The sequence below is a fragment of the Gossypium arboreum genome, chromosome 8 (assembly GCF_025698485.1).
Source record: "Gossypium arboreum isolate Shixiya-1 chromosome 8, ASM2569848v2, whole genome shotgun sequence".
Classification (NCBI taxonomy): Eukaryota; Viridiplantae; Streptophyta; class Magnoliopsida; order Malvales; family Malvaceae; genus Gossypium; species Gossypium arboreum.
The window spans coordinates 128763967-128775422 of NC_069077.1; the positions used below are offsets into that span (position 1 = coordinate 128763967).

At 30.2% G+C, this 11456-nt stretch overlaps 2 protein-coding genes across 2 annotated transcripts; both read left to right on the top strand.

Annotated features, from left to right (window-relative positions):
• Nucleotides 1–7239: 7239 nt before the first annotated feature.
• Nucleotides 7240–9142, top strand: LOC108467990 (small nuclear ribonucleoprotein SmD1a-like). Its single transcript, XM_017768831.2, has 4 exons — nt 7240–7466; nt 7574–7650; nt 8716–8907; nt 9014–9142. The coding sequence occupies exons 1-4, from the start codon at nt 7453–7455 to the stop codon at nt 9073–9075; spliced, it is 345 nt and encodes a 114-aa protein (XP_017624320.1). The 5' UTR covers nt 7240–7452; the 3' UTR covers nt 9076–9142.
• Nucleotides 9143–9544: 402 nt separating this feature from the next.
• Nucleotides 9545–10166, top strand: LOC108468968 (outer envelope membrane protein 7-like). The gene has a single exon (XM_017769840.2). It carries the CDS (start codon nt 9656–9658, stop codon nt 9896–9898), a length of 243 nt encoding a protein of 80 aa, XP_017625329.1. The 5' UTR covers nt 9545–9655; the 3' UTR covers nt 9899–10166.
• Nucleotides 10167–11456: the final 1290 nt, after the last annotated feature.

Consider the following 11456-nt stretch of genomic DNA (forward strand, 5'->3'; position numbering starts at 1 on the left):
TACTTAAGTCCTTCCTAAATGATTAATTAAACCATTTCATCACCTATTTGCTTTAATTTGCAAGTTTTGCACATTTTACAATTTTGTCATTTTTCTTTAATTAACTAACTAAACATTAATATTTCTTAACCAAAATTTAATACGACTCTAATGACTCTATAAATATTATAAAAATAATAGTTACGATTCGATACAACGAAAATTTGTGGTCCCGAAACCACTGTTCCGTCACCACTGAAAATCAGTTTGTTATAAGGATCATATTAGAAGAACGGATATATCCCAAAGAGAGATTAAGGATATCACACTTATGACAAGGTCATTAGACGAGTATTGACCAATTTGCTTTCTTAATAATTTGCTATTAGGGAGAGCTTAGTCACGATACTATAGTGGAATGACTTCGTGACTAAATAAGTTTATAATTGATAGTCAAAAAGCTAAAGCTTAATCATAAACCATTTGCGCCCTAATTATATATATCCACTCGGTTCCTCCGCTAGCTCGTTGAAATCGAAAATGAATTGCATGTTGAATCAAATGAACAGAAATGGATAGAAATTGTAAAGTTGGAGAAATGAGAAACATTCAAAAATGAATGTGGTTTTCTCACTAAATGGAATGACTGAAAATTAATTTATGATTTTTAAATTATTATTTAATTAATTAAATAATTGAAGTTCAAAAATAAAATTAATTTAATTGGTTATTGTGAATTCGCTAATTGTAGAAATATTAAATATATTTTTCATATATTCGTTTAGAGTAAAGTTATCATCATTTTAACTAATTAGAATTGGATTGAGAAAATTATTTAATTGGAAAATTTATTTATTTAAACTAATTTATGATGTTTATTTTAAAAATAGAAAAACATGCATTGGGTTGGATTAAATTTATAAAGTGTTGGGTCAAAAGTCCATGAAACACTTATAACTGAACTTGATACGTGAGAGGCCTAAAAGCCCTTCATATTAATACATGGGATGACAAACCCTACTATATTTAACTAGGGTAGTCGCCCTTTTCTCTCCTAGTTGAATTAGGATTTTGTTTTTCCATTGAAATGAATTTCTACTAATTTAACAAGGATTTCACTTCTTTTCCAATTGAACCAGTAAGGCTAAACACACAATAAGTTTTACACAACTTTGAGATGTTGTTATTTTACTTGATAATAGTGAGAATTTATTTTTTAAGTATAAATTCTATTTTGCGGAATAAAAATTCTACTGGTTTCTATTAAAAAGAGAAATTTTCTTTCCTATTGAAAGTAAAGGAAATATTTCTAGTTCTGTGTTTGATTCGAAATTGTTCGAACCCACACTTGAAGTAGTTCATGGTATGAGAATAACAGAGAAGGTCGTTCGGTTGAAATCCAGTAGCGAAAAGGATTTATCTAGTAAAAAACACATGTGTGATTTCGGTAAAGGATTTATTGCTACAAATATCACAAACCAACTTAGCTTTCAAAATTTTAATTTTTCACTGTGCAAGAAAGTCGTTTTCAAACCGAATTTTTTCCAACACTGTAGTGCATCAAATATTCACCCTTGATTAAAATGGTAAGGTTGAAAGTTTAAAAGCCACAATATTTTATGCTCAAGTCGCACCATGTGTGAGTTTTTAATGTTTTATATACAAATATAATAAGATAAAAACATTCTTATAATAATATAATTTATTTTGTAAAAAAATGAATTTTTGATAATTTCACAGTTGAGTTAGTACCCAGTTGACTCATGATACAAATTTAGTTAAAAGTTTTAAGTATAGTATAGATTTAATATATATATTTTTACATTCTCTTAATTTCTATCATGTTAGTGTCGGTTGCACATCTTAAATGCAACTCCAATTGCAACTGAAAAATTATGCAACTTGCCATATGTATTGGCATTCTTTTGACAGAAAAATCTTTGACCTAATATTTCATAACTTCGAGGATTTTAAGCAACAATTGATTGGATTAAGATTTTGTTGAATATTAATTAATTAAGGACACCTTTGAAGACTAAAAAGCTTTGGTGAATCAAATTTTACCCAAAAAATGTAAATTGGTAACAGAAAATCATTTTTTAAAAGATGAAGAAGGATAGAAAAAAGATTGACACAATGATTTATAATGGTTTAGTCTCAATTTCCTACCTCTACTATTTTAGCTCATTTTGTTAAGGATTTTTCTCATTTCTCTCTTTTAAAATTGATATCTCTCAAGGAATATTAATAATGTTTTCTACTCTTTATCTTAAACAAAATCTAAGATAGAAACTTTTCCCATAATATTTTACACTCGCTGAGATAGAACCACTCTAGCATTTATGTCACAACTAGAAAGCATCCCCCTTTGACAAAGGAAATTTGGTGTAAACAAAGAAACTTCTCAAATATGGGTTTCTACAAAATGTAAGCTTTCTCAAAGAATGAATAAAACCAATAAAAAAAATAGCACTGAAAAACTCCAAGTTTATGTACATGAGAAATAATGTATGAAAATAAACATCTCTTGTATTTTTATTTCATTTTATGCTTGAATATTAATCTATTATTTCTTGGAGTATACTTGAGATGTATTTATATAAAAAAAAATCACACAATTTCTTGTGAACCTTAAAACAAATCGGGTAAATATACAGTGACTACCCTAATTCTAATTCTAATGTTATGATGAATTGTAGCACCAACTTAGTCCAACTGAAACAATAATAAAAAAAATCCCCAATTTCTTATGAACCCTAAAACAAATCAGCTAAATATATGCTTACCTAAAAATCTGAGCAACAATAATACCTTATGCCTGGGTTTAGATCGCTCCACGATGTCTTTCTCGGAGCTAACTTGTTACAAAAACATATTCTTTTCTCTTCATCATAAATGAACTGTAACACCCCTAACCTTTATCCGTCACCGGAATAGGGTTACAGAGCATTACTGAACTTTTCAGTTTAATTACGAACATTACGTATCATTTGAAAAATATATTGTAAATAAATCATATAGTCCCTTCTATGAGCCCTTGAGGCCCAAAATATGTGTTAGAAACAAATTAGGACTAAACCAGGTACTCATGAAATTTTTTTGAAAACTTCAAAAATTTTCAAAGAAATAGGGGACACACACCCGTATGTCCAGGCCGTGTAGTTCAAAATGAACCTTAAACATCAAGTTTACCATTCCTTGCAATCTTGGACACCAAGCAACTCAAAAACCAATCGTTCAACCAATTCAAAATACGATCAAATACATTTAAAACATGTCAAATTACTCAACATAGATGTCTGTCTAATGTTTCTCCATAAATTCCATATTTCAATTATTAAAACATAACATCAAAACTTCAATTTTATCAAAATTATAAGCATACTAATTTCAATCAAAACTTATCCTATTCATGAACATTTATACTCTAATATAAAACACACACCATATTATAGTTTTGATATAACACATACTCATAAGTATAAAATTAACCAATATCAACTTATAAATCTTATTTACAATCAACCCATATAATTCTTAACGTTTAGACACCCTAGGTACATGCCGACACAAAAAGAAATATACTTCACAACATTTCGAGTTTGTGATCGTTGATGGATGTTGAATCGATGATCAACTTAAGTATCTAACCTGTGCACAGAAAACAAAACGTACGCTGAGTATAAACTCAATGATATTTCTATAATCGAATATTTAAAGTAAAATAATATAACATACATGTTTAATGATACAATATCAATAACCATTCAAGTAATCAATTCATAACAAATCATTCATAACTTATTCATTATTCATCACTTACTATCTCAAATAACTTTTCACAATTCATATTTCTCATTTCCAATTCACATTCAATGCTTTTCAATACTATTCACAGTATCATTTCATTTAATTACTCTTATTAACACGACTCGAACTCGAACGGATACATGGATCCAACCAAAACACACCAGTTTGGCACATAGTGCCTCATCGGATAATTCGAAGTAATAATTTGACATCCAGTGTCTCATCAATTAAACCGAAGTAAATTGGTACCTAGTAACTCATCGAATTAATCTAAAGTAATAGATTGACACCATGTCTCATCGACTCGAGGTCAAAGTAATCCCTGAACTCTTCCAATCCTATGGTATGCCATTTATATCCGACTCAACCCGATACAATTAATAGGGTTTCAATTCACTTTTCAAATGCCACAATTATCCAATATTCAAATGCCACATTAATCACAAATTCACATACATTCAATTCAATATCAAAATGCTAATTACTCACCTCATTCACTTACCATAAACATTAAATAAAAAACACAACAATTAATATTTAGATTCGGATTATAGAAATACAAACCAGAACTTTCGAGCTACTCCTCGTTGACTTTATTTTTTCCCTTCTTAGTCGAGGTTTCCGGCACAACGTTAGCTACGGAATTGAAACAATTAAAATTCATCAATACAATAAAATTCAATTTCACATTGAATATTTCAATTTTTATTCAACATTTACTTAAATTTCAATTTAATCCCTAAACTGAGACTAATTTTATTTATTCACAATTAATTCTATATTTTCATTCAATTTCTACTTTAAACTAAATTCAACTCTCTAATTTCACTTAAATCCATAAATTTCAAAATTTTCAAAATTTAGTCCCTAATACTTAAAATTTACAATTTATTCCACAATTCAATCCTTTTTCAATTCTAACTTAAAAATCTATCAATTTAGTCCCTTGTACTCTAATTATTCAACATAGACAACATTTAAAAACTCAATATTTTCAAAAATTTTGACACAGGTTAAGCAATATTTAATACCAGGATTTCAAGAACATAAATATTACAAGAAAAGAAACTAAATTGACTTACCAATTAAGCTTTGAACTTTGAAATCCCTAACTTTTCTCCTTTTATTTCTCTTTTTCCTTTCTTTCTTTTTCTTCTCTTTTTTGTTTTAACTTTGCTTCTTTTTCTATTCTTTTCTTTTATTTGTTTTATTTATTTATTTAATTATAATATAATATAATATAATATAATATAATATAATATAATACATTCTTAAGTATTAAGTAGTATAATTTATTATTTTAGATATATGTATACTATTTTTACAAATGTAAACACCAACTCCATACACTTGTTAAAAATAGGTTAAATTTTTTATTTAGCCCCTTTTATTTTCTTTAATCTATAATTCAACTTCCAGACTATATGCAATTTAGTCCCTATTCCTAATTACTCTTAATTCATGCAAATTCACTAACCAAGACCTAATTAACCACACTACTAACTTCGTAAATATTTTTAATAAAAATTTATGAATCCATTTTACGGAAACGGAGACCCGAAAATACACTTTCTGATACCTGTGACTATTGGGTCATTACACGAACTCCCTCGTGATGATGAAACCATCTTCGAATAAGGAAACTTCTCCATTGATGGCTTCCAATCACTTTTTTCAAACAATATTTCGATTCTTTTACAAACCCACAAAATTTCAAGCTTCAAATTCTAAATAATTTCAATGGAGAGGGAGAGGATTTGAGGGTTAGGGTTCTTCATTTAGGAGCTGCTAATTTTTTTTAACTCTACCCGTGTGTGTTAGTTAGGGTTTTTTTAAATTTTTTTTAAATTTTAATTACTTTTTAAGTTTAAATTCATTTGTTGATGTGGCATTATTTTGTCTTATATGCCACATAAGCATCTACATATGTGTGAGCCTAGGTGGAAAAAACAATTCCACATCAGCGCCATTAGTCCCTTAAAGGCAACATCAGCAAGACCGTTAAAAAATGACCAATTTGACCAAAAAAACAAAAGTTATGTATGAAAGTGCTAAAAAAAAAAAAAAAACCTTAAGGGCCAAAGTGACCCAACACCCAAACGTTAGGGGCTAATTTTGTCATTATGCCATTATTTTATTAATATGTTTTTGAGTAACTTAAAGTCTTAAGAATGTTCAATGATAAGGTTTTTGATAGTATTTCGGGTTTAGGTTGGATAGGTTTGGGTTGTTTACTTTTCATGGTTAAATAAGATTGGATCTAGTTTTGGTTCAAGTTGATTGGATTGAGTTTCAAATGTGGATCAAAATTGACAGGTCTAAATAACAATTCTTAACCACATATTCTTAACCACGTTTACAGAGTTAAAAACTTAACTACCATTAAGGTTAGCAAAACTCAACTTGATTTGAATTTTTTTTCGAGTTTCGAATTAATCGAATCAAGTTATTTGGTTTTTTGGATCAACTTGAATAAGTAATTTAGTTTTTTGAGTTTGAATTGAGATGAATTTTACAACTCAAATAATTCGAAGAACAAATTGATGTAAATACCCTTTGAGTCCTTAACAATTTTAAAAATATTCAAATTAGTCCCTCTCAAAAAATAAAAATTCATAATAATATTCTAAAAATCAAAATATTTTTGAATTAATCTTTTTCCAAAATTTTATTAACATATATTCAAAAATAAAAAATATAAAAAGGCTAAATTATAATTTTAAAAATATAAAATGATAAATTTGAGGCCTTAAATAAGTAAATTATGAAATCAAGTTTATCATACTAATTATCTAGATTTCTTTTTCTTTTCTTTTGTTTTGGAAGAGTTTTCAAATATATACATGGCATTTATGTTGTTTAACTATCAACAATAGTTCAATTTAATTTTTTTCAATTTAACTCGAAGAAATTTATTTGACTCAACTTGAATTTCACTCAATTCGGTTCGAAAAAATTTAAAATCGATTTAAGATAATAAAATATGACTCATCAGCTCAACTAACACAAATTTTTTCATTCAATTCGAGCTAATGATCACCCCTGTCCATCATTGTCTCAAATAATAATCCTTATATTTATACTTCGGGAGGGATCCACTTAAGCGGTTTTACACCATTTTGTAATTTTTTATACGATTAATATTTTAATAATTTAATTGTCAAATTTCATGATCCATTCATGTATATCACGTATGTCAAGTTTGACATAAATTAAAAATTTTAACTATTCATTTATTGTAAAAAGACTTTCAATCGTTAAATAATAAAAACAATATTTTAAATCGATTAAAAATTTACATATAATGAATACCAATATATTAATAAATTCAATAATCAAATTATTAAAATATTAATTATATAAAAATTACAAAATATATTCAACTATTTAAACTTTACACTAAATTTTACAGTGAATTTTTGCGGATATTACTTTCCCACAAGTCACAAAATTAAAACCAAGACCTAATAAAGGTTTGCCCCAAATGTAGACAAAGGCCTGAGCCCTAAATCCTCTCTCTCGCATCGCAGAGTAAAACCAGACAGCAAAAATCAAAGTCACAAACGGGCAAACAGCTCCATCTCTCTCCCGCTTCCTTTCACAGTTCAACAACTGCTGCCTCTCTTTCTCACATTTTTGCTTCAATCATTACCGCTCCTCATCATGAAGCTCGTCAGGTCACTGAAATCTATTTCATTCTTTTCTCTGTTTTTAACCAAGTGACGAGCAAACGATCTTTTTAGATTCTTAATATATTGGCTTTGATTTGAAAATTTATGAGCAGGTTTTTGATGAAGTTGAACAATGAAACGGTGTCGATTGAGCTCAAGAATGGAACCGTTGTTCACGGCACCATCACAGGTTCCTCTATTTCCCTTTTCATTTTTTTTTGCCCCAGCATTAGCGTTTTTGATAAACCCTAGCCCTTCGTTTTAGTGCGGTTGTAAAAGCTTGAGATTGTTTGTAGAAACTGACATACGTATTAGGGTTTATTGTTTTCATGAGTAATGAGTAATGAGTAATGAGTAATGTTACTTGTAAGAATGGACTCGGATTCGGAAATCTGAACTTAGTTTGCTATTTACCTGAATCATGGTTCGATTGGGGAAATCTTCTTAGGTTCAATATTTGGCTTGAAATATGGTCGTTCTGGATATGCCAGTGTTTGTTTTTTTGTTAAGTGTTAAATAATTAGTAATTAACTTGCCTATACGATGTTTTATTCTTCCTTGGTAACTCTTGCTAGATGAAATTAAGCCATTCCCAATCTCGCTTTTATGTGGTTAACCAATTACTTCCACCTTTTTATAGGGTGACTTTGTATAAAAGAAAATGGTTATTTATTTTATTTACTGTTATTGTTTCTAATCTGGTCTGCTGAATATTGGAAAAGTTGTACAAAACCCAATTCTTCTTGGATAGCTACACCCTTTTATTAACACCAGATTGCATTGAATGATTTACTTGTTTCCTGGTTTCATTAACAAGGGGACTTGAACTACATATATATGTGCGAAGTTTTTAACTCATTGTTCTTTTGGAAAATATGCGAAGTTTCTTTGCCTGTATTGGTCATTTAAGGCACATTAAGCTCATGATGGCTTAAGTAGGTGGATAGATAGTGATAATACCTCCCAAAGTGGAAGCAATAATTTGTAAGAGCATGTACTTGGATACACTAGCATAAACATCTTTGCTTCTTTTGCTTGAAGTTGTGTATACTCAAGATCCCATTTTCTGGACGCTAGTGGCTGTCATGCATTTAGTTGGCTTCTTTGCTGGAGTGCTTTTCATTCTTTATTATTCTGTATGTCTATCACATCACTATTTCTTTATGGCGAAATTGGCTTTTAGTCGTTTCCAGAGCAAACAGACAACAGCATGTTGGTATGCTACTTTTTTGAGTGCTTTGCTCGTTTGTTTCAGGTGTGGATATCAGTATGAACACCCATCTCAAAACTGTGAAACTTACACTGAAGGGAAAAAATCCAGTGACTATGGATCACCTCAGTGTTAGGGGTAACAATATTCGCTACTATATCCTGCCTGACAGCTTAAATCTTGAGACATTGCTGGTTGAAGAGACACCTAGGGTGAAACCAAAGAAGCCAACAGCTGGTATCGCCATTTCATTCCCCCCCCCCCTGCCTTTTTTAGAGTGTCCTAACTGTATCAGCTTTATCTTATCTTAGTATTGATCTTCCTAATGCATTTCCAAATTCAGGGAAGCCATTGGGACGTGGTCGGGGTCGTGGGCGTGGACGCGGGCGAGGTCGAGGCCGTTAAATTTGCTGCCATGCCTCCAAATTTTCGTAACAGCTGGATGTGTAGACAACTTTGTTGTGGGGAGAATTTATGGGTGAAGTTACTAATATTAAAAGGAATTGTATTGATATTTTACTTTTCTATATGATTATTAGCCTTGGTTGTACGGCTTAATCATGGATCCTGAGATTCCCGACTAGCAGATATTTTAATACCTCTATCGATTATGTTGTAAAATGAAGGAATGCGGTTCATTGCCTTCGAAATATATTTAGCACGTAATGAGGTTTCTAAAAAATTTGCCTCACTTTTTACCTATGCAGAACAGGCACTTTTTGTTTTTTTTTTTTTGTTACCGTGTCTCGAAGTTGTTTCATCCTCGTTATTTTAATGGTTTTTTTCTAGATAATCCTTTTAAATTAGAATCATGACCGTTCACCAAAAACAACATTGTTAGGTGGGACCCACAGGTCCCGTTCATTTTGTGCGAAGTGTTTATATATAAACATAGGTAACAATAACAACAGCCAAATTACTATTAGTCCCCAAAAAAGAACATAAAAATCAGAGAATCAGGAAAAAGAAAGAGGAAAGGAAGAAAATGGGGAAATCAACTCCTGTGAAACAAGCGGCGGTGGTTTTGGGGGCGCTAGCTTTCGGGTGGATGGCTATAGAGATGGCGTTTAAACCTTTACTGGACAAGGCTCGCTCCGCCATGGACAACTCCGACCCTGATCGGGATCCCGACGACATCGACTCCGCTCGCAAGGACGACTCCGACTCCGATCGGAAGCCTATCTCTTATGCTGATGCCGTCGCCAAGAACATAGCGGGTGCAAGTTAGGGGCGAGATTCTTGTGTTTGGTCCAGTCCAAGTAATCATGAAAGTAGGGTTCCTTTTTATGATAAATGGAATTATGGTGTTATCTTATTTTAGATTTCTTGCTGCTGCTTTTCTAGGTTAGCCTTAAGAATTAATGTTGAGAGAAGAGTTAATTGGTGCTATTTTTATGTTTCTACATTATTATGATTATTAGATAAAGGCAGAGCCGAGTTTCCTACTTTGGCTTTTGTGATTGAGAAATGAAAATGGTGTCCTTTTCTGGAAACAATTTTGAATCGTGCCTGTAGATAAGGAGGCATTATCAATATATCTTGTATCTTGATTTCTTTAAGGCCCAAGATGTTTTTTTTTCCTTTTTAAAATAATAATGCATTTTTTTTATTTTTATAATATTTTGATGAGTTTTTTTAAAAAGAAAATTGTAAGTACATTTCAAGATACAAAATCTTAAGGTGTGACCGTTGACATTTCGAGCAAGATTTTTCATTTTTATTTAGGCGACGAGTATATTTGTTTCAATCAAAATAATTTCAAATTTCAAATTTTATAAAGAATTTAAATAAAAGAGCCAAAATTCATTTTTTAAATTTTACTCAAAGAGGGGGGTTCATACAAATTTTCTTGTTATAAAGTAAAAGAGAATGCCTTTAGGTTTTATTTTATTTTTAAATTTTATATTGTTAAATGTCATTTTCATCCTAACAATTGTAAAAAGTTTATAATTTTAATTATTTTGTTAGAAGGAAGATTCTTTAATAGGAAATTTGGATTATTGGAATTTAAAGTAATTATAGAAAAGAAACTATAATATATATATATTAATGGATAAAAGTATACTATGTGTATCATTAAATTTATACAATATGTAAATTTTAATGGAACTGATCTTTGCTTCTCGTTTCATAAAAATATTTAAATATTATTGATAAAATAAAAAAAACTAAAAGAAAACTAGAGTTTTTTTTTTTTTGGAAGGTATATATTAGAATTAAATAAAATGATATTTTGCACTTAATGTTTTATAACGAGTTTGTGTGAATTAAAAGAAAGAATATGTCGAGAAATATAAATTTAAATTAAGAATTTGAGTTGTTATAAACTTCTTTTGAGATTCTTTGTGAATTTTCAAAATTCTTAAATACAATCCATCATTCAAAACACACAGATTGAAGTGGGAAAGCTAATTTGTATATGTATATATAAGCACATCCCACAGTAAACAGGCCTTTAATGGTCCTATCTTTTCCTTGTGGCCTTTAATGCTTGCTTGAGATGTTTTTCATTTTAGTCGCATCATCTTGAACATGATGCAAACAGAAGTTGGTCAGTCAAAAGTGAATGGTTTGGAGTAGAGGTGTTCATGGGCTGGGCCGGGCTAGATTTGGGTTGGACTCAACTAAAAATCATGTCCATTTATTGTGTTCGGGCCGGGCCGGGCCCAAAAAATGGGCTTAAAATTTTATCCAAGCCTGACCCGGATTAAAATACTAAAACCCAGACCCGGCCGGCCCTCCCGTATTAATTTTTATATTATTTTTAAATATATATAATACATCAA